General features: G+C 45.6%; 1 protein-coding gene across 1 annotated transcript in view; it reads left to right on the top strand.

Moving 5' to 3' along the window:
• LOC309415110 (microtubule-associated protein 1B-like) overlaps positions 1-24601 on the top strand; it is a gene marked incomplete at both ends in the record, with an annotated part of 113618 nt that overhangs the window by 77350 nt on the left and 11667 nt on the right. The window contains one exon of the mRNA XM_082012556.1: positions 18262-18402. Coding sequence (XP_081868682.1) covers positions 18262-18402 — 141 coding nt within the window. The remainder of the gene's footprint in view (positions 1-18261; positions 18403-24601) is intronic.

Below are 24601 nucleotides of genomic sequence, written 5' to 3' on the forward strand. Positions count from 1 at the left end.
ACTCACAGAAGTAGGGAAATACTGCTTCTGTCACTGTTGCTTCTCATTGCTTTGATGGATGACCACATGGAAGAACATGGTCTGAGGCCAATTAATGCCTTCTGATCCCTGGCTTTATTCCTTTGGATCTGGATTGGTTTAGAATCTGTTTGGCTAGGTTACTGTTAATTTCCTCTAGCTAGACGGTGAGAGGCAATCTTTTCTTTGCTTTAATCTTGCCAGACTGGTCACAGCCAGAAGTTACAAACTGAGATTTACCTTGGCTGGCTAAGTGAGACTCTCACTGGACATACATAAGCCAGAACAAGATGATAAGAAAGAGGCAGAAGAATTAAATCGGAGGTTGAAATGGATATGTTTTGCCCATTATGGCAAATAGAAAGAGATTTCCAGGTTGCATGTGGGGAGACAGTGATACACCATGGGGCTCTGACTCACCAGAAGAGGAAACTGAATCTGTCAGTTCAGGAAAAACAAAGGCAAAAGATATTAAAACAAATTCCTGCTAATCTGTCTGGTAATAGGCATACTGGTAGTAGTCTGAGCATAGTTCTGCTGAAGATGAGGCCTCGGCATTGCCAGAGCAATGGTGGCCCACCCCCACGCCTATAAAAAGAAGCCTGGAGAGCGCTAGAGACCAGAGGGGGCAAACAGAGCGTGGCACGTCAGCCAGGGCGTGGCGCAGTAGTTCGCATGGTAGTTCATGCGGAAGGGCACGCAGGAAGGGCACACAAGAAGTGCATAGTCGCCCCACCAGCTCAAGAGGTGAGTTCAGTTGGTGGTCATCACCCTCTCAGGAGGAGCTTAGCTATGGTAGCCACCCAGCAGAAAGCCCTGTCCTCTGCACTTGCCAGAATGGATGTGGCAACCCAGACAGAGCTCCCACAGAAACATGCAGCCACCCAGGTCTCAGGCTGCAGAGAGTGCCAGAGCCTCTCACTGGTAACGGATGGCAGTAGTGGGAACAGCTGTGTGAGGTGTGACCAGGTGGATGATCTGCTCAGCCTGGTGGCAGAGCTCCAAGAGGAAGTAAAAAGCTTAAGGAGCATCAGGGAGTTCGAGAAAGAGATGGACTCGTGGAACCATGCTCTGCCCTCCCTGAGTCAGAAGCAGGAACAGCCATCAGAAAAAACTCAAGATCAAGGGGGTCCTGTATCACACACCCTGCCCCCCACCACCAGGCTGAAGGCAGTAGCTTAAAGGGAAGGAGTGAATGGAGGCAAGTCCATGCTCGGGGCGGCAGGTGAACCCCCTCCTTGCCCACCTTGCCTCCCCAGGTGCCTCTGTACAACAGATATAGGGCTCTGGATGTGGAAGGACAGTCCATAGATGATGTGGGCGACAGTCCAGCTACACCAGAGGTGTTGCCAAGGTCAGAAAGTCCTACTGCCCACATCACGACCACCCCCACAAGGAAAAAAGATGGATTATAGTTGTAGGCATCTCCCTTCTGAGGGGAACAGAGGGTCCAATATGCCACACAAATCCTCCTCTTAGGGAAATCTGCTGCCTCCCTGGGGACTGGGTTAAGGACATCACTAGAAACTTCCTAGCCTGGTGAAGCCTTCAAACTATTACCCACTCCTGCTCTTCCATGTGGGTGGCGATGAAGCTGCAACACATAGTCCAAGGGCAATCAAAAGAGACTTCAGGGCCTTGGGATGGTTGGTAAGGGAATTTGGAGCACAGGTTATTTATTTCCTCTCTCCTTCCAGTTGGGGGCAGAGACATAGGAAGAAACAGATGGGCCCAGTCTATTAATACATGGCTCCATGACTGGTGTCACCACCACAATTTCATGTGTTTTGATAATGGGATGGCCTACAGGGCACCTGGCTTGCTGACATCAAATGGGATTAACCTTTCTCAAAGAGGGAAGAAGGTCTTTGCTCGCAAGCTAGTAGGGCTTATTGACAGGGCTTTAAAACAGACTTGAAGAGGGAGGGGGATAATATCAGTCTTACCCATGGCAAGCTGTGGGATGACATGCCAAGGTTAGAGGGACGGGGTGCTAATGAGGCCCCTCAGCCTGTTGCAACAGTGGAAGACCTCAAAGGAACTAAGGGGAGTTCCTCTAAGAGGGTGACATGAATGACAGTCTGGATGAAGTGCCTCTACACGAGTGCACACAGCATGGGCAACGAACAGGAGGAGTGGAAGCCCACCATGCTGTTAAAAAGGTACGACCTGGTTGCCATTGCTGAAACTTGGTGGGACAAATCCCATGACTGGAGCGCAGCTATGGATGGCTACAGGCTGTTCAGAAGGGACAGGAGAGGAAGGAAGGGCAGAGGCGTTGCCCTCTACGTCAAGAAATGGATAGAGGGCTAAGGGCAGTATCTGAGGAATAGCCATGAGCAGGTCAAAAGCTTATGGGTAAGAATCGAGGACCAAGGCAAAAAGGGAACTGTCGTGGTTTAGCCCCAGCCGGCAACTAAGCACCACGCAGCTGCTCACTCACTCCCCCTCCCCCAGTGGGACGGGGGAGAGAATTGGGAAAAAACTCGTGGGTTGAGATAAAAACAGTTTAATAGGACAGCAAGAGAGAAGGAAACAGCAATGATAACAACAATAATAATACCGACAAAGGAATGTACAAGAACAAGTGATGCCCAATACAGCAATTGCTCAGCACCCGGTGATCGATAGCCCGTCCCCCAACAGTGATTCCCGCCCCCGGCTAACTCCAGTTTATGTACTGGGCATGATGTTGTATGGTAGGGAATATCTCTTTGGCCAGTCTGGGTCAGCTGTCCTGGCTGTGTCCCCTCCCAGCTCCCCGTGCACCCCCAGCCTTCTTGCTAGCAGGCCAGCACACATTTCACATTCATGGATAACCTGTGCAATAGTGTCCATGGTCAAGTCCACCCCTCGATCCTGAGCCCATCTGTATGTTGCATCTCTTCCCTGAAGGCCTGAGGTGTCCTGGGCCCACCGAGCTATAAATAGTTCACCCTTATGTGGCCAGTCAGTGGCAATATCTTGCCACAATTCAGCAGCCCAGATGGGCTTGCCTCTGCATTGCCAGTTTCTCTGCTTCCATTGCTGTAGCCACCCCCATAGAGCATTTGCCACCATCCATGAGTCAGTATAGAGTATTGGCCATTTTTCTTGTTCAGCAATACCTAAAGCCAGCTGGATGGCTTTCACCTCCGCAAACTGACTTGATTCACCTTGTCCTTCGGCAGCTTCTGCGACTCGTCATATAGGGTTCCATACAGCAGCTTTCCACCTTCGATGTTTGCCTACAATATGTCAGGACCCATCAGTAAACAGGGCATATTGCCTTTCGTTCTCTGGCAGTTTATTACATGGTGGAGCCTCTTCAGCACGCGCCACCTCCTCTTCTGGTGATATTCCAAAATCTTTGCCTTCTGGCCAGTCCATGATCAATTCCAAGATGCCTGGGCGATTAAGGTTTCCTATTCAAGCCTGCTGTGTGATGTGTGACCCACTTACTCCACGTAGCATTGGTTGCATGATGAGTAGAGGGGATCCTCCCTTTGAACATCCAGCCCAGCACCGGCAGTCGGGGTGCCAGGAGGAGCTGTGCTTCAGTACCAACCACTTCTGAGGCAGCTCGAACTCCTTCATATGCTGCCAATATCTCCTTTTCTGTTGGAGTATAGCGGGACTCAGATCCCCTATATCCTCGACTCCAAAACCCTAGAGGTCGACCTCGAGTCTCTCCTGGTGCCTTCTGCCAGAGACTCCAGGTAGGGCCATTCTCCCCGGCTGCCGTGTAGAGCACATTTTTAACATCTTGTCCTGCCCGGACTGGCCCAAGGGCTACGGCATGAACTATCTCCTGTTTGATTTGTTCGAAGGCTTGTCGTTGCTCAGGGCCCCATTTAAAATCGTTCTTCTTCCGGGTCACTTGATAAAGAGGGCTTACAATCAGACTGTAATTTGGAATATGCATTCTCCAGAAACCCACAATGCCCAGAAATGCTTGTGTTTCTTTTTTGCTAGTTGGTGGGAGACATAGCTGTTATTTTGTTGATCACATCCATTGGGAACTGACGATGTCCATCTTGCCATTTTATTCCTAAAAATTGGATGTCCTGTGCAGGTCCTTTGACCTTACTATGTTTTATGGCAAAACCGGCTTTCAGAAGGATTTGAATTATTTTCTTCCCTTTCTCGAAAACTTCTTCGGATGTGTTGCCCCATACGATGATGTCATCAATGTATTGCAGATGCTCTGGAGCTTCACCCTGTTCCAGTGCAGTCTGGATCAGCCCATGGCAAATGGTAGGGCTGTGTTTCCACCCCTGGGGCAGTCGATTCCAGGTGTATTGGACACCCCTCCAAGTGAAAGCAAACTGTGGCCTGCACTCTGCTGCCAAAGGGATTGAGAAAAACGCGTTAGCAATATCAATGGTGCCGTACCCCTTGGCTGCCTTTGACTCCAGTTCATATTGAAGTTCTAGCATGTCCGGCACGGCAGCGCTCAGTGGCGGCGTGACTTCATTCAGGCCACGATAGTCTACTGTCAGTCTCCACTCTCCATTAGACTTTCGCGCTGGCCATATGGGGCTGTTAAAGGGTGAGCGAGTCTTGCTGATCACTCCTTGGCTCTCCAGCTGAAGAATCAGCTCATGGATGGGGATCAGGGAGTCTCTGTTGGTGCGATATTGCCGCCAGTGCACTGTTGTGGCAGCGATCGGCACCTGTTGTTCTTTGACCCTGAGCAACCCCACCACAGAAGGGTCCTCTGAGAGACCAGGCAAGGTGGACAGCTGCTTAATTTCTTCCGTCTCCAAGGCAGGTACACCAAAAGCCCACCGGTACCCTTTTGGATCCTTGAAATACCCTCTCCTGAGTCAGTCTATGCCCAGGATGCACGGAGCCTCTGGGCCAGTCACAATGGGGTGCTTCTGCCACTCACTCCCAGTTAGGCACACTTCGGCCTCCAGTACAGTCAGCTGCTGGGATCCCCCCATCACTCCAGAAATACAGATGGGTTCTGCCCCTGTATGGCTTGATGGCATCAGGGTACATTGTGCACCGGTGTCCACTGGAGCCTTATATTCCTGTGGGTCTGAAGTGACAGGCCATGTAATCCACACAGTCCAATAAACTCGGTTGTCCCTCTCCTCCGTCTGGCTGGAGGCAGGGCCCATCTAGTCCTGGTCATAGTACTCGTTACCCACTTCTTGTAAATATGAATCAGAAGTCCCTTCAAGAGGATCAGAGATAAGATCAGCCCTTCTATTCTTTCTGGGGAATTGCCCACTGGAAAGTGGAGCAACGATTTTTCTGGAGGAACCCGAACCCCCTTTTATAATTTTTTTTCCTTGCAGCTCGCATACTCGTGCCTCTAGGGTTGAGGTAGGTTTTCCATCCCACCTCCTCATGTCCTCTCCGTAGTCACGCAATTGAAACCACAGGGTGGCTCGCGGTGTGTATCCTCTATGTCTTCTCTCTTGAACAGAAGAGCGCTTACTCCTAATGGCTGAGACACTGGTCCGTACGGGTGGAGGGTAGGGCATATCCTCTTTGAATTGCCGGAACTCCCGGGACAGTTTCTCTACAGCAGAGACACAGGCCCATAGGGAGGAAGAGAGACTTTCTTCGTATTGCCGGAGTTGACCAGCCAATTCATCCACCGTTGGTCTCTCTCCGTCTTTCCAGGCCGTTACTGCTAATGAGTTGGCATATGATGATGGTGCACTCCGTACAAACTTCCGCCACATAGGTCACGTGCAATTGACTTCATCTGGGTCTTTGGGTGATTGTCCATTGTCCAAGTCACCATAAATCACTTCCAGCACATCTAGCTCCCTCAGGTACTGGATCCCTTTCTCCATGGTGGTCCACTTGCCTGGGTGACATAGAACATCTTCCTTGAAGGGATACCTTTCCTTCACACCCGACAGGAGTCGCCTCCAGAGGCTGAGGACTTGTCCCCCTTTTCCAATAGCTTTGTCAATGCTTCCTTCCCTAGAAAGGAATCCCAGCTGATTGGCTTCCCTACCCTCTAATTCCAGGCTACTGGCCCCATTATCCCAGCATCGGAGCAGCCAGGTGACAATGTGCTCACACGGACGACGGCTGAAATCCTTTCGCATATCTCGCAATTCACTCAGGGATAGAGATCGGGTAGTTACCGTCTCTTTTATGAGTTCTTCCTCTTCCTCCTCTTCAAGCAATGACTCGCTCTCTTCCCTCTTCCATCCTTGTGATGGCCCTGCTTCAGAGCACTCTGCCTCCTCACTCTCTTCCTCTGGCTCCTTCTTAAAAGAATCTTCCTCCTCCCTTACTAAACGAGCAGACTTCCGCTTCCAAGATTTCTTCTTTTGTACATGGGCGACTGATACGGGGACGGGCTGGTTCTCTGGTTCAGCTGCAAAGTTTGAGTAGCTACAGTGCCCGTTGCAGGGGCTGGAGTAGTTGCAGTGCCTGCCACATTGCCATCAGACCCAGAGAGCCTCTCTCCCCTTTGCACAGTGTTAAATAGAGCTCGGTAGGCATGGGCCAGGCCCCAGCACATTGCAGTGATTTGTGTCTCCTTGGAGCTGCCAGGCTGACAGCATACTTCTTCCAAATATTCTGCTAGTTTATCAGGATTCTGCACTTGTTCGGGAGTGAAGTTCCAAAACACCGGAGGTGCCCACCGCCCCAGGCATTTGCCCATGCTGTTCCACACACCCTGCCATTCATAACTATCCAGCCTTGGGGCAGATCTCCGGGTGATATTCTTAAATTGCTTGCTGACCTTAGACAAAACCGAAGCAGTGTTCCCCAGAAGTAGCAATAGAGGTATTTTAACTAACCAAGGGCGTTCAAAATACTGAAAAATTATTGTGATGAAGGAGGAAACATTATGATAGAGGGTAGCAAAGGTACCATTCTGCATTTCCTCCATAAAAAGCCTTTCAGAGGCAGAAGTGCAATTGCTAATTGTCTCCACAAGATAGTAGCCGAAATACAGTAACGGCTTTAGTACAGAGCTCAGATACCACATTAAGCTCAAGGTCAGTGTCCTAAAAACAAATCTCGCAGGCGAGACATTACTAATCATTGCAGAGTACAGCAGCCTGCAGAAACCAACACCGATCCTTAACATGTACGGCAAAGATGAGAGCATCATGCAAATCAAATAAACTGATATCATGACCTGCAACCGTTATTATCTCAAGCCTCGAGCCCCACGTTGGGTGCCAAAAAGGACTGTCGTGGTTTAGCCCCAGCTGGCAACTAAGCACCACGCAGTCGCTCACTCACTCCTCCTCCTGCAGTGGGATGGGGGAGAGAATCAGGAAAAACTCGTGGGTTGAGATAAAAACAGTTTAATAGGACAGGAAGAGAGAAGGAAACAGCAATGATAACAACAATAATAATACCGACAAAGGAATGTACAAGAACAAGTGATGCCCAATACAGCAATTGCTCAGCACCCGGTGATCAATAACCCATCCCTGAGCAGTGATTCCCACCCCCCGGCTAACTCCAGTTTATCTACTGGGCATGATGTCATATGGTAGGGAATATCTCTTTGGCCAGCCTGGGTCAGCTGTCCTGGTCGTGTCCCCTCCCAGCTCCCCGTGCACCCCAGCCTTCTTGCTAGCAGGCCAGCACGTGAAGCTGGACTGTCCTTGACTGCTCAGCAACAACTCAAAACATCAGCACGTTATCAGCATTTTCTCATCCCAAATCCAAAACACAGCCTCACACTAGCTTCTGTGAAGAAATCCAACTTTATCCTGGCTGAAAGCAGGGCAGGAACCTTGTGGTTGGTGTCTACTAGAAGCCGCCCAATCCAGGGGAGCCTATTGATGAAGGCTTCACACTCCAGCTACAGGAGACATTGCTCTCACAGGCTCTCGTCCTGCTGGGGGACGTAAACCACCACGGCATCTGCATGGTGAGCTGTAGGTGATTCAAAAACTCAAAGAAATTTAAACTCAACAACATCAAAGTGTCATTAAGCAGACATCTTTATTGCAGCGCCGGACGCATGGGGGATATCTCCTCCTAACATGCGTGCACTGAAACAAAAGTTCATCCTTTATATACCTTAAAGACATGAATATTCACACATTTTCCGAGAAATCACCGCCTCCCTGCTTATCTACTACATTTACGTAATGCTGGCGTTGCAAAACTACACTACGCGTGCGCGGGGGTCTCGGGTGGCCCTCGGGGGTCGTTTGGGGAGGTAGCCCCCTCCTCCTTTTTCCCTTTTACGGTCACAGGTCTCCTGAGGATAGTTTCTTCTCCTTGGATGTTTGCCCCTTCTGTTGTCTAGCCAAGCGGTTCCTTCTTATCATCCTTGTTTGAGCACTCCTGCCAGTCTGTCCCTACGCTCAAGGTTAAGATATCTTCTCTGTTCTCTTTAATCTCTCAGTCCTTGCTCTTAACTCTTCTTTGTTTTAATTTTCATGAGGCCTGCTTTCCTCCTGATTAACTGTTTACACATAGGTACAATGTTAGCATTGAGGCAAATACAGCCTAAGGACTATGAGAATAGGCCGTTAAACATAATCACACAGTTATTAGGCTAAAGAATTCTATACTGAAGTTAAACTAATCATGTAATCAATAACCTTCCATATATTAAGAAATTTGCAAAACTTCCAGTTGATTAGTGACACATGCTAAAACCTTATAATTGTTTTAGATCCTTGTTTCATTCCCCCTTTTCTATTATCCTTGCAAATTCTTTCGCAATCCCTCATAACATACCGTTATCATTTGTCTATCGATTAAAATACCTCCCTGTTGCGACTTCATGTTTGATCTTATTCTTTTTCCAGGTAACTTAATCATCCACATTCTTTTGACAACACCATACTGAACATCAAATCATACAAGTACATAAAACAAATAAGCTATCGACTAATACGAGTACAAACAGCTCTTTCATCCATTTAAAATTTGGTAACCAAGAGGTTAATTTGCTCCAGACTTCTTCAAATCCCCAAGAGGTGTCATCTAAAGTTATTCTTATCATGACTGACTCTGTAGTAGGGGTTATTAAATAGAGAGATGTTAACCAGTACTGGAACTCCTATTAGAGATAATGTCTGGCTAGAATCTCTAGGTATTGGCAATCACTCTTGTTTAGAATTTCCTAATATTATTATGTATTTCTGTAGATTATTTTCGCCTAACTGGGTGAGATCTTCCCCTTGGTATTGGGATCGGTACGGCCGCCCCAACAGAATTCCAAATGGACTTAAATTCTCTTTAGTTCTCGGTTTTACCCTGATTCATAACAGGGCTAGTGGGAGCGCTTGGTACCAATGTAGATTCGCTTCTTGACTGATTTTAGCTAGCTATTGTTTAATTAAGTGGTTCATTTTCTCAGCTTGTCCACTTGCCTGTGGCCGATATGGGGTGTGTAGTTGCCAGTTTGTTCCTAAAATTTTACCAACTTGTTGCACTATTTGCGCACAAAAATGAGTACCCCTATCAGAAGATATTACTGCTGGTATTCCAAATCTGGGAATAATTTCTTTTAAAAGTACTCATGTCACTTCCCTAGCCTTATTAGTCCTACAAGGGAAAGCTGCTGGCCAGCCCAAAAAGGTATCTGGTAATACTAACAAATACCGAAACCCCCCTTTTCTTGGGAGTTCAGAAAAGTCTATTTGCCAATTTTGACCTGGAACTTTCCCTTTATCAATACTTCCAAATTTTACAAGATTTTCTACCTTTGGATCATTCTTTAAGCCTATTTCACATTTATTAACCATGGTTTTTACAGTTTAAAACAAATTCCTGGCTACTATTTGCTTCATAAGGGAATTATACAAGGCTTCAGTTCTCCAATGAGTCTTGTCGTGTTCTGCTTTTACCAGTTTCTATACTATTCTAAAGGGAACTATTATTCTGTTACCTTTTAATTTTGCCCAACCTGATGATTCAACTTCTGCTTCCAAATCTTTAATTAATCTAAGATCCTTCTCATCATAATCAACCAAGTCTGGTAGTGGCAAAGCTTTTTCAGGAATCAAACTTAATACCTCACCTTGTTCCGCAGCTCTCTTTGCCTCATAATCTGCCGATTTATTCCCCCCTTCCTGAGCAGCGTCACCCTTTTGGTGCCCCTTGCGGTGCATAATTGCAACCACCAAAGGCGACTGTACCGCATCCAAAAGTCTTAGGAACATGTCAGCATGCTTAATATGTTTTCCTGGGGCCGTCAAAAGTCCCCGTTCTTTCCAGATAGCCCCATGGGCATGAACTACACCCAAGGCGTATTTTGAATTTGTCCAGGTATTCACTCACAGTCCTTCAACAAGCTCTAATGCTCTCACCAAGGCAATTAATTCGGCTCGTTGTGCAGATGTACCCTTAGGGAGTGACTTTGCTTCCACCACTTGGTCTGTGGTGGTCACAGCATACCCCGCCATTCGAGCTCCATCCTTTACAAAACTACTCCCGTCAGTGTACCGAGTGTGTTCAGCTGCCTCCAGCAGCTCCTCCTTCAGGTCAGGCCTGCTTACGTACACGGTCTCGATGGTTTCTGTGCAGTCATGCACAACAGTCTCCATTTCCTGCTTATCACTGTAGAAAAGAAGCAGGGTTTATAACGGTAGATGTGACAATTTCTACATCATCCTGTTCCATCAGGACTGCTTGATATTTCAGGAACCTTGATGGCGAGAGCTAATGTCCTCCTTTTCGTTCCAAAATGGAAGTTACAGCATGGGAAGTGTGCACAATCATCTTTTGCCCCAAAGTGAATGTTCAGGCTTCTTGAATAATCAAAACAACAGCGGCCACTGCCCGAAGGCATCCTGGCCATCCTTGTCTGACTTCATCCAGTTGTTTGGTAAAGTACGCTGCTGCTCCCTTGTGAGGACCCAGCCTCTGGGCTAGAATTCCCAAAGCCACTCCTTGCCTTTCATAGGAGAACAGCCAGAAGGGCTTCGTTATATCAGGCAGGCCCAGAGTTGGAGCCCTCATTAGCTGCAATTTCAGTTCTTTGAATGCCCTCTTCGCTTCATCAGCCCATATTAATTGTGTCTGGCTATTTTTCAGTAGTTCATACAGATGTTTAACCAGGAGTCCATAATTATAGATCCATAACTGGCACCAACCTGTCATTCCCAAAAAGGTTCGAAGCTCTTTTACCATGGTCGGTTCTGGAGTCCTGCGAATAGCTTCTTTTCGGTCATTCCTGAGCTGTCTCTGTCCCTTAGAAATCACAAATCCCAGGTATATTGCTTCTTTCTTCAAGATCTGGGCATCTCTGTAATGAGACTCGGTAACCACTTAGTCCAAGAAAATCCAACAAACTCACAGTCCATTCTTTACATTCTTCACCCTTTTCTGTGGCTATCAAAATATCATACTGCAAAAGAATCCCATTTCCCAGAGGTCTTTCCCAGGCCTCTAATTCTTTAGCTAATTGATTTCCAAAGATCGTGGGGCTGTTTTTAAATCCTTGGGGTAGCACTGTCCAGGTTAGCTGGGTTTTTCGTCCTGAATCAGGGTTTTCCTATTCAAAGGTGAATAAATTGCAGCTTTCAGGGGCCAAGGTGAGGCAAAAGAATGCATCTTTCAGGTCTAATACTGTGAACCTAAGGACTATGAGAACAGGCCGTTAAACATAATCACACAGTTATTAGGGTAAAGTATTCTATAGTAAAGTTAAACTAATCATGTAATCAATAACCTTCCATATATTAAGAGATTTGCAAAACTTCCAGTTGATTAGTGACACATGCTAAAACCTTATAATTGTTTTAGATCCTTGTTTCATAGGCAATCCAGGAGACTCCTGGAATGCACTCAGGATAACTTCTTAAGCCATGTAATAGACAGCCCTGCCAGAGGGGATGCCATACTGGACCTGTTGGTCACCAATCCAATTGATCTAATGGGTGACGTCAAGACTGGAGGCAGCTTGGGCTGCAGTGACCATGCACTGGTGGAGTTCGCAGTCCTGAGGGATATGGGGCATGTGAAGAGTAAAGTCAGGACCCTGAATTTTAGGAAAACAACCTTCCAGCTCTTCAGGGTGTTAGTCAATAGGACCCCCTGGGAAACTGCCCTCAGGGACAAGGGAGCAGAACAGAGCTGGCAGATCTTTAAGGATGCTTTCCATAGAGCACAAGAGGTCTTAATGCCCAGCTGTAAGAAATCAGGCAAGGAAGGCAAGAGACCAGCATGGCTGAGTGGAGACCTGCTGGGCAAACTAAAGGGCAAGAAGGAAATGCACAGGCACTGGAAGCAGGGACAGGTGTCCTGGGATGAGTACAGGGACGCTGCCCGGTTGTGTAGGGATGGGGTCAGGAAGGCCAAGGTGCGACTGGAGCTGAACTTGGAAAGGGATGCAAAGAATAATAAGAAGGGCTTCTACAGGTATGTCAGCCAGAAAAGGAAGGTCAAAGTGTACCCCCCTTGATGAGCAAGACTGGCAGACTGGTAACAACAGGTGAGGAGAAGGCTGAGGTACTCAAAAACTTTTTTGCCTCAGTGTTCACTCGCAATCTCTCTTCTCACACCTCCCAAATGGATGGGCAGCAAGACTGGGACTGGAGGAGCCAAGTCCCTCCCACTGTAAGAGAAAATCAGGTTCGAGACCACCTGAGGAACCTGAACATGCACAAGTCTATGGGACCTGATGAGATGCATCCCAGAGTCCTGAGGGAATGGGCTGATGTAGTTGCCAAGCCACTGTCCATGATATTTGAAAAGTCCTGGCAGTCAGGTGAAGTCCCTGGAGACTGGAAAAAGGGAAACATTGCACCCATCTTAAAAAAAGGTAGCAAGGAGGACCCTGGGAACTACTGATCTGTCAGCCTCACCTCTGTGCCTGGGAAGATCATGGAACAGACCTTCCTAGAAGCTATGCCAAGGCACATGGAGGACAGGGAGGTGATTTGAGACAACCAGCACGGCTTCATCAAGGGCAGGTCCTGCCTGACCAACCTAGTGGCCTTCTATGATGGAGGGACCACATCAGTGGACAAGGCAAGAGCTACGGATGTCGTCTATGAGGAAGGAGGATCCTGGGAACTACAGGCCTGTCAGCCTGACCTCTGTACCGGGGAAGATCATGGAGCAGTTCATGTTGAGGGTGCTCACAGGGCATGTGCAGGACAACCAAGGGATCAGGCCCAGACAGCATGGGTTCATGAAAGGCAGGTCCTGCTTGACCGACCTGATCTCCTTCTATGACCAGGTGACCCATCTAGTGGATGAGGGAAAGGCTGTGCATGTTGTCTCCCTGGACTTTAGTAAAGCCTTTGACAGCATCTCCCACAGCATTCTCCTGGAGAAACTGGTGGCTCATGGCTTAGACAGGTTCACTCTTTGCTGGGTAAGGAACTGGCTGGACAGCCAAGCCCAAAGAGTTGTGGTGAATGGCGTTAAATCCGGCTGGCGGCCGGTCACAAGCGGTGTTCCCCAGGGCTTGGTTCTGGGGCCGGTCTTGTTCAATACCTTTATTGATGACCTCGATGAGGGAATCGAGTGCTCCCTCAGTAAGTTTGCAGATGACACCAAGTTGGGTGGGAGTGTTGATCTGCTGGAGGGTAGGAGGGCTCTGCAGAGGGATCTGGACAGGCTGGATCGATGGGCAGAGGTCAACTGTATGAGGTTTAATAAGGCCAAGTGCCGGGTCCTGCACTTGGGTCACAACAACCCCATGCAACGCTACAGGCTTGGGGAGGAGTGGCTGGAGAGCTGCCCAGCAGAAAAGGACCTGGGGGTGCTGGTTGACAGCCGGCTGAATATGAGCCAGCAGTGTGCCCAGGTGGCCAAGAAGGCCAACAGCATCCTGGCCTGTATCAGCAATAGCGTGGCCAGCAGGAGTAGGGAAGTGATCGTGCCCCTGCACTCGGCACTGGTGAGGCCGCACCTTGAATACTGTGTTCAGTTTTGGGCCCCTCACGACAAGAAGGACGTTGAGGTGTTCGAGCGTGTCCAAAGAAGGGCAACAAAGCTGGTGAGGAGTCTGGAGCACAAGTCTTCTGAGGAGCGGCAGAGGGAACTGGGGTTGTTCAGTCTGGAGAAGAGGAGGCTGAGGGGAGCCCTTATCGCTCTCTACAACTACCTGAAAGGGGGTTGTGGCGACGTGGGTGTTGGTCTCTTCTCCCAAGTAACTAGTGATAGGACGAGAGGAAATGGCCTCACGTTGCACCAGGGGAGGTTTAGATTGGATATTAGGAAAAATTTCTTCACCGAGAGTGTGGTCAAGCATTGGAACAGGCTGCCCAGTGAGGTGGTGGAGTCACCATCTCTGGAAGTGTTCAAAAAACATGTGGATGTGGCGCTTCAGGACATGGTTTAGGGGACACGGTGGCACTGGATTAATGATTGGATTCTATGATCTTGAAGGTCCTTTCCAACCTTAGTGATTCTGTGATTCTGTGATTCTATCTGGACTTCTGTAAGTCCTTTGACACGGTCCCCCACAACATCCTTCTCTCTAAATTGGAGAGAGATGGATTTGATGGATGGACTGTTGGGTGGATGAGGAATTGGATAGATGGACACATCCAGAGGGTAGTGGTCAACAGCACAGTGTCCAAATGGAGATTGGTGACAAGGGGTGTCTCTCAGGGGTCCATATTGGGACCAGTCCTGTTTCATATCTTCATCAATGACATAGTGGGATCGAGGGCACCCTCAGCAAGTTTGCAGATGGCACCAAGCTGAGTGGTGCGGTTGACATGCCTGAGGGACGGGATGCCATCCAGAGGGACCTGGACAAGCTCGAGGAATGGGCCTGTGTGAACCTCATGAGGTTCAACAAGGCCAAGTGCAGGGTCCTGCACCTGGGTCGGGGCAACCCCCAGTATCTATACAGGCTGGGGGATGAAAGGATTGAGAGCAGTCCTGCCAAGAAGGACTTGGGTGTACTGGTGGGTGAAAAGCTGGACATGAGCCAGCAATGTGCCCTCACAGCCCAGAAGGCCAACCGTGTCCTGGGCTGTATCAAAAGAAGTGTGACCAGCAGGTCGAGGGAGGTGATTCTGCCCCTCTACTCCACTCTGGTGAGACCCCCCTGGAGTACTGCGCCCAGCTCTGGAGCCCTCAGAAGAGGAAAGACATGGGCCTGTTGGAGCGGGTCTAGAGGAGGCCACCAAAATGCTCAGAGATGGAACACCTCTCCTATGAGGACAGGCTGAGAGAGTTGGGGTTGTTCAGCCTGGAGAAGAGAAGGCTCCAGGGAGACCTTATTCCAGTCTTTCTGTACTTAAAGGGGGCTTATAAGAAAGATGGGGACAGACTTTTTAGCAGGGACTGCAGTGATAGGACAAGGGGTAATGGCTCGTTTTGGTACATGGTTTAGTGGGCATGGTGGTGTTGGGTTAACGGTTGGACTTGATGATCTTGAAGGTATTTTCCAACCTTAATGATTCTGTGTTTCTGTGATCCTGTAATGGTTGCAAACTAAAAGAGGGCAGTTTTTGACTAGATAGAAAGAAGACATTTTTTATGAGGGTGGTAAAACACTGGCCCAGGTTGCCCAGAGAGGTGGTAGATGCCCCATCCCTGGAAACATTGCAGGTCAGGTTGGATGGGACTCTAAGCAACTTGGTCTCATTGAAGATGTCCCTGCTCATTGCAAGGGGGGTTGGACTAGATGACCTTTAATGGTCCCTTCCAACCCAAACTATTCTATGATTCTATGATTCTATGTTTCAATTTGGGACTTCAACCAAGGGCAAAGCTGAACAAGATCATAACCTTGCACTATTTCTGTAGTGTTCTTGAAATCAGCAGGCAAAATTCTGGTAGTCCCTAGGAAGTCTTGATTATACCCTGACACAGAATTTATGTGTCTCTTGATGTTCTTTCATGTGTATCATACATTATACTCTATGTCACAAGCATTTATTTACTTTTTTTTTTCCTGTCATAGTTTTCTAGCTCTGCAGAACCTATTTAACCCTCAATTAATAAAATAGATTGAAGGGGAATTATGTGACAGATGCATATCAGTGATTCACAAGCCAGGAAATAATTTTGCTGTTGGAAAACCTGGTGAGTTTATACATAAGTTGGCAGACTGCCCAGATCTGCTGCCAGCAATGAGAGAAAACATAGAAGAGGAAGCCAGTTCTTTTGTGGTTTTAATACAACTAAACCAGACACAATTTCAGCTACACATCAGCCAGCCAGCTGCACTTATCTATATTTTCGTCTGAAATAAATATGAATACATTTGATCCAGCAAGGTTATTGCTGAATTTATAATAATTTAGTGCAATTAGTGACAGACCAGCATTAGTCCTGGATTTAATTAAAGGAACTTTCTGCTGCTCAAAGTCAAGGCCACTTATTTAATAAAATAACAATGAAGATGTGGTAGAGTTGGGATCTTCTTTCATATAGATACTCTTCAGTGTCTCTTTTCTACTTTTACTGAAAACATGAGTTGTTTAGCAGAGATTTAGGTCAAACTTTCCTGGCTCAGCCTCCCTGGTGTGAGCGGGAATTATTTAGAACAACTGATTGCTTAACAATCAATATGAAAATTTGAAAGAATGGCTTGCTAGACCAGCTGAGGTGATTACATCATCTCCATGGAGATGGAATTTGGATGCAATATCTAAATGTGGAGTTGTTCCAGATGGACTCTGCTCATTTAGTTTAATACGTGGATAGTCTTATTCTGGTTTAACTTAATTCTCCCCGAACAGAGGAATTAGTGCACTTGAAATTAATATCTTACCTTAATTTGAACTGATTTTTCAGTGTTGGACAAGACTTTTGAAATATTTGCTGGTTTGAGTCTGGCTGAGATGGAGTTAATTTTCCCCATAGCAGCCCTCACAGTGCTGTGCTGTGTGTTTGTAGCTAGAAAGGTGTTGATAACACATCAATGTGTTGGCTAGTGCTGGGCAGTGCTCCCACAGCATCCAGGCTGTCTCTCCAACATTCCCCCCTCACTCCTCACGGGCTGGGAGTGGGCAAGAGGTTGGGAGGGGACAGAGCCAGGACAGCTGACCCAAACTGGCCAAAGGGATATTCCATACCATATGACGTTGTGCTCAGCAACAAAAGCTAAGAGAAAGGAGGAGGGGGGCATTCACTATTAAGGTGCTTGTCTTCTGAAGCAACTGCTATGTGTACTGAGGTCCTACTTCCCAGGAAGTGGCTGGACATTGCCTGCTGATGGGAAGTAGAGAATTAATCTTTTTTTGTTTTCCTTTGCATGGAAATGGCCTTTGCTTTTCTTTATTAAAATGCCTGTATCTTGACCCATGAGTTTTTCATCTAATTTTCTCCCTATACTGCTGAGGGAGGGGGAGTGATAGAACGGCTTGGTGAGCACCTGGCAGTCAGCCAAGGTCAACAAAGCCCATTTGCAAAAATTTTACTCAACAGTACAGAATCTTACAAAGGTTTTGTTTAGTTTTGTTCTTCAATTTAAGTTGAATTCAGCCAAGAGAAGTATACTGAATACATGTATTTTTTTTAGCATACAAATAAATCTCCCCCTGGGGGGGGAAGCAGGAATTATTACCAGCTGTAGTGAGGGTCAAGTAAAGTAATGAGGATCTACTTTAAAATAGTTAACAGTTATTTCAAAATGCAGAAGTTTATTCCTCAGTAGCAAGCTCCTTTGAGCCATCAGGCATCTACATAATTTATTACTGTGTATTGAAAAAGGTCTTGGGCTAGCACACTTTAAAAAGTTATAGTGTCCATAGTTAGTGACATCATGAGATGCAAATGGTGCATGTGACTGTATCTGAGTGCTTGATTATGATTATGGTGAAACAGAAACATCCTTTAACTTTGTAGATGATTCAACAGGATGACAGTCTAAATATGCCACTTTTATGTGTGATTTGTGGCTGTTACTTTTTTGTGACATTTTTGCAACTTCTGTACCCTGGGAAAAGAAGATCAGCCTTCCAAAAACAGTCCGACACATGTAGTTGTCCCTTATTAGCATGTGGGACACAGTTGTCCAAGGCTGTCCTGATACAGTGTTATTAAAATTCAACAAGAGTTATAAAAGAAATGCATTTGTTCTTTGAAAATATTTTTTCATTCAAATTTTGTTCTCTTCTGCTCCTTGTTTTTTTTTTTCCCCCATGTCATTAGTTTGCTTTATTCATCAGACTTTCTCTTTAATCACTTCTTGTGCCTCCTTTTTTCCCTTTTGCTCCTTTCTTCTTGTCTTTTGTAAACACCACTATAACTTGAAAATGTTTCGACAGTCCTGGGAGACTCTGGTGCAAAATATGTTTTAAATTAGATGAGGTAAGCTGTATTTTCTCAGAGGAATGTACAAACACGTGGTAACTCCCATTATTGAGGTGTTTCTCTCCATTCTAGGTGCGCTTAATGATCACAGATGCTGCAAGACACAAGCTCCTTGTACTAACTGGACAGTGCTTTGAAAACACAGGAGAACTCATTCTTCAGTCAGGGACCTTCTCCTTCCAGAACTTCATTGAGATCTTCACGGATCAAGAGGTGTGTTCAGAAAAGTGTCTTCCATACATTGTCATGTGATGATATAGGTTTTTAGAAGACTAAAAATGACCCTCTGTGTTGTCAGCATTAGCAGTGGCTAACTAATGCTGATGCTCTTTACTCTTCATTATAGGCTTTCTTTCAAGACATTTATTTAATTTACTTTAGTTTTGATGTAAATTGCTTAACAAAGGAATTACATTTTAATTTGGGGAATTAAATTGTAACTTCGAGAAACAGAAAACCAAGGAAAATTTTGACAATGGAAGGTGATAGTGTTGTGTTTAAAATATACAGCTTGTTTATCTAAGATGCACATACAAAGCAGTCAAATTGAATTTGACACCAGGTTCTTGCCTGGTAGCAGCTATGTAATAGGTGACATTAAATAAGACAGAGGCTATCTGTTGGAATGGTTGTAGTTTTTTGCACCACCTACCTGCTTGGCTTCTTTACTGTGGTGTTTAAAATTTTGCTAGTGAAATCTGTATATCTTGTGATTTTTACATACCAAAAATATAAGAATGAAGTATACCGATATTTAATGCTGTTTCTTTCATGACTTGTTATTTTGCTGACTTGCTTAATGTACTGTGTCTGAAAGCTCCCATAGGGCAAGAACACGTATTAAACAAGCTGTCACACTTAATTTGGCTGCTGTTTAAAATATATATTTCAATAAACTATAAGGCTGCATCCCTAGGTATTTAGTTTCCAAAATTAATTAGGAGCATTTCAGTGGAGTGAGATTTGAAAGTTCAGCACTGAAACAGCAAAGTTTGCACGAGCTCCAGTGTGACCTTATTGTATCCATTTGGGGACAGACTTTTTAGCAGGGCCTGTTGCAATAGGACAAGGGGTAATGGTTTTGAACTAAAAGAGGGTAGATTCAGACTAAATATAAGGAAGAAATTTTTCCCAATGAGGGTGATAAAACATTGGCACAGGTCGCCCAGGGAGGTGGTAGATGACCCATCCCTGGGAACATTCCAGGTCAGGTTGGACGGGGCTCTGAGAAACCTGATCTAGTTGAAGATGTCCCTGCTCATTGCAGAGGGACTGGACTAGATGGCCTGTAAAGGTCCCTTCCAACCCAAACTATTCTATGATTCTATGATCCTTTTATCAAAGCCTCTTTGTTCAACATATAGTTTTAGGGTTGGGGAAAGAACTGGATTCCTGATCTCTGAAACGCACGTGATGCCTAAAAGTCACTGTCAGTTCACAGTTACTTTTCTGTGAAATTGCAAACCCTATCTCCTTGCATAACTGTCTAATTAGCGACACATAATTACTTTATGACCATGCAAAACTAGGGGCAAATCCTACCGTTACAGTTAGGAAGTAAAACTGTTGGCTGGAAAGCGGAGCAGTGGTGGTTGGCTATGAGTTACAGACACCGAGAGATTGCCACAGTGGTGGACGTGCAGGGCATACTCCCATGGTCTCTGAGTAAAGCTCACTTGGCTCGTCTCTGCTGCTGGCAGCGTACTCACCAGTGAGCCACCATGGCTGTTTTAAAGTGCTGGCTTCCAGCTTATTGTCTCTGAAACCTTGGGCTCTCACTGCTTCTAAAAGATTTCACAAAAGCAAAGAAAGATCATATTTGCCATACTTCAGCCTGTGTATGTGACATTTTTTAAAGGATCAGATTAATGGGAAAGTTTGCAGTCTACAAATTGGAAAAAAGGTTAGAAAAAATTTCAATCTTTAGTAATACTGATAGACCTTGGGCTGCCCAGTCTTCTGAGTCAGAGAACCATGAGTGCAGGAACAGTGACTTTCCATTTGTGGACACTGAAATTGTAAAGGATTGTCTGTATCAGCTGAATGTTCAGAAGTCCATGGGGCCTGATGGGATTCATCCCAGAGTACTGAAGGAGCTAAGTGGATATTACAGCAGTACCCCTCTCAATCTCTTGGGAGTCTGGGGAGGTCCCTGCTGATTGGAAGCTAGCCAACGTTATTCCAATTTACAAGAAGGGCGTGAGGTAAGACCCAGGAAACTACAGACCTGTTAGTCTAACCTTAGTACCTGGAACAATTATGGAGAAGATCATACTGGGTGCTATTGAAAGGCATTTAAAGAACAATGCAATCATTGGGCACAGTCAACATGGGTTCACAAAGGGAAAGTCCTGTCTAATTTGATCTCCTTCTATGATAAGGTCACCCATCTAGTGGATGGAGGGAAGGCAGTGGATGGAGTTTTTCTGGATTTTAGTAAGGCTTTTGATACTGTCCCTCACAGCATCCTTCTGGACAAGTTGTCCAACTGTGAGACAGGCAGGTACATGGTGCACTGGGTGAAGAACTGGCTGAAGGGCAGGGCTCAAAGGGTTGTAGTGAATGGGGCTACATCTGGCTGCCAACCAGTCACCAGCAGTGTTCCTCAGGGCTCGACTCTAGGGCCAGTCCTGTTCAATATATTTATCAATGATCTGGATGCATGAGTTGAATGCACCGTTAGCAAGATTGCTGATGATACTAAACTGGGAGGTGCTGTTGACTGTCTCGAGGGACAAGAGGGATCTAGATAGATTGGAGCATTGGGCAATCATTAATTAAATTTAACAAGTCAAAATGCCAGATTCTGCACCTGGGACGGAGTAATGCTGGACACAAGTATAAATTGGGAGAGGGGTGGCTGGAGAGCAGCCCTGCAGAAAGGGATCTGGGGGTGCTGGTTGACAGCAGGCTCAATGGGAGTCAGCAGTGTGTCCTGGCAGCCAGGAGAGCAAACTGCATCCTGGGGTGCATCAAACACGGTAGAACCAGACAGTCAAGAGAGGTGATGATCCCGCTGTATTCAGTGTTGGTGCAGCCTCACCTTGAGTACTGTGTGCAGTTCTGGGCCCCACAATTTAAAAAGGATGTTAAGGGAGTTGAATGCATCCAGAGGAGGGCAACAAAGCTGGTGGCAGGGCTGGAAGGCATGTCCTATGAGGAGCAGCTGAGGACTGTGAGTTTGTCTAGTTTGGAGAAAAGGAGGCTGAGGGGTGACCTCATTGACCTCTACAGCTTCCTGAGGAGGGGATGTGCAGAGGGAGGTGCTGATCTCTTCTCCCCGGGATCCAGTGACAGGAGGCATGGGAATGGTTCAAAGCTGCTCCAGGGGAGGTTTAGACTGGACATTCGGAAGCATTTCTTTACTGAGAGGGTGGTCAGACACTGAAACAGGCTTCCTAGAGAGGTGGTCGATGCCCCAAGCCTGTCAGTGTTTAAGAGGCCTTTGGACAATGCCCTTAATAACACGCTTTAACTTTTGGTCAGCCCTGAATTGGTCAGGCAGTTGGACTAGATGATCATTGTAGGTCCCTTCCAACAGAAATAGTCTAGTCTGGTCTGGTCTGTTCTGTTCTGTTCTATTCTATTCTAAGACAGGGCTAGAAAAAAGTGGTTAGTGGTTTGTTAACTAGTGATTAGAAGAAAGAATTCCTGTGCTGTCCTGACCCACAAGCATGTATGGTTTGATGAGTATCGTAGTAAAGTTGGTATTTCTGCTTTCTGTCCATTTTTATTTCACTGGACCGAACCTGAACTATGGTCATGGGATGTGCTTACAAATAAGTAAATACTCTGAGGGATAATCTTATGATGTCCTATTCAGAAATCTATCTCTAGCTTGCAGAACTCCTTGCAGGCAATGCCTAAAAGTGTTGTTTTCAACTTCTCCTGTGCCAGAAGATTGAATATGTCCCATTCCATTGCCTCTGCAACAACAGCTAGCAGAAGAAAACCTTTCTTTTTTACCTTTGTGGTCCAGGGTATGAAATAATCTTGTGTTTTCTCTGGGCAGCCAACTTGTTTGCCTTCACCAGCTGTAACACCTTTAAAACTTGAGGGTTCCTCAACAGATGTATCTCAGTGCTTGAAAAGATGATAAGATTCACAGATACATGTCTTGGCTCCCAGAGTGGCTTTGAATCCAGAGAAGAGAATGAGCAGTTTCATCTCTGTGTTATCAAATAGCGTAAGCAATGGAACTGTCAATAACCTTTGTGTCCCCATTTGAAATGCAAATCTATTAAAGCCTTTTCTAGAGCATTCCTGAACTCGCTATTCCTAACAGATATGATCTATTTCTGGAATATTGTTTCTCTAATGTTTCATTGGCCTGCGCTACCAGTGGCTTAACACTTTCTGCATTATGTGTGCCAACTTTTAGGAGCAAAGAAAGTAAAAATTTAGGGGTATGAAACAGCAATCCAAATATAGTATAATATAAACTGGATAGGACTAACCCCAAACCTTGGCCTAGTATGTTCATTAACCCAGTATCTTACCGCGTGATTTTTTATCTAGCCAGAAAATTTGCCCTACATGAGAAATGGTCTGTACTCAAGTTATCTCTTTATGTATGCAACAGACTTGGATTTATTCTTCCAGAGGAAGTGATCATTTACTACTTTTGTCTCTCCCAAATAATGTGTTTTTAACCCTGACCAGAGACACTGCATAAAGTGGTATGCTCGAGATCCTCAATCTATTTCAGAGTTGTTGTCTGTGCTGCCCCTCTTTTCTTATTTCTGTGGTAAACAACAGGAATGGTTCTCCTATTTTCCTTATCTTTCATCCTTTTCTGCCTTTACTCCTTTTATTTTCTTTTTCTTTGTTTTATTCTTTGCTCTTTTTCGGACAAAGCCATGTCTGACATAGGGGTGAGATTTATTTATACTCCTATCAAACGGTTTGAATACAAAGTAAGGCCAACAAAGATAGAATATATGTATTTTCTGCTTTATTTAGGTATTGGCTGGATTATTTTTGTTTAGATAACAGCCACTGTATCTTTGTTGCATTTTATTTTTGGTAAATGCTGAAAATAAATTATGTAACGCAAAGAAAGGAAGTGAGACATACACACACAGAGACCCACAGAGATCTACTGCAATCAAACATCATTATTTTTTTAAATATTCATTTCTTCTGCTGATTCAGCTTGTGGTCCAAGACTTTCAAATTATTCAGCTGTAGCCTAATCTATATAATCTTTATGAAAAATGTTCCTATAGCTTGAATTAACAATTGAGTCTCTGCAAAGAAGGTTGTGGTATTTTCAAATATACTGTGTGGGCATGTTTTGCACTGACATTTTATGTCTGAATCAATTCTTTAAAGTTTACATAATTGAATGGTCTCTTTGTTAAGAGCAAATAGAAAAGAAATGGTCTACGTTTAACCTAATTACTGTAAAGTCAAATGAAAGTATCTGGAACTGGGAGAAGGTATAAAATATATCATAATTTTTCATGTCTGTGTACTAATCTGGAACCACCAAATATTGTTTTTTAGTTCAGACTGGAACAGAACAATAGCTCTTCATACTATGGCATAGAACTTCTTTTTTTCTGTGCCTTTATTTCAGTAGCTGGTGTTGGTACTAGCATGTTATCTGTCGTGGTTTAGCCCCAGCCGGCAACTAAGCACCACGCAGCCGCTCACTCACTCCCCCTCCCACAGTGGGACGGGGGAGAGAATTGGGAAAAAACCTCGTGGGTTGAGATAAACACGGTTTAATAGGACAGAAAGAAAGAAGGAAACAACAATGATAATACCAACAAAGGAATGTACAAGAACGAGTGATGCCCAATACAGCAATTGCTCACCACCCAGTGATCGACAGCCCATCCCCAAGCAGCGATGTCTGCCCCCCGGCCAACTCCAGTTTATGTACTGGGCATGACGTCGGATGGTAGGGAATATCTCTTTGGCCAGTCTGGGTCAGCTGTCCTGGCTGTGTCCCCTCCCAGCTCCCCGTGCACCCCCAGCCTTCTTGCTGGCAGGCCAGCACGAGAAGCTGGACTGTCCTTGACTGCTCAGCAACAACCCAAAACATCAGCACATTATCAACAGTTTCTCATCCCAAATCCAAAACACAGCCTCACACTAGCTTCTGTGAATAAAACCAACTCTATCCTGGCTGAAACCAGGACATTATCAAACACTGTCAGAACTAATGGAGTTATTCAAGATTTTCACTTTTGTGGTCCATGAGTTTAAAATCAAAATAATGACAAGAGCATTTGTAACCTTAACACTTTTTTCTGGCTCTTTCCTTAGCCCTGAGTTTATATTTTTATTTATAAAACTATATATATAAATAAAGCATGATAAACATATAATATCTTGCATAATATTATATAATATGTATTTTTATATATATTTGTCACGGTTTAACCCCATCTGGCAACTAAGC

This window comes from Phaethon aethereus (assembly GCF_964289735.1).
Source record: "Phaethon aethereus genome assembly, chromosome: W".
Classification (NCBI taxonomy): domain Eukaryota; kingdom Metazoa; phylum Chordata; class Aves; order Phaethontiformes; family Phaethontidae; genus Phaethon; species Phaethon aethereus.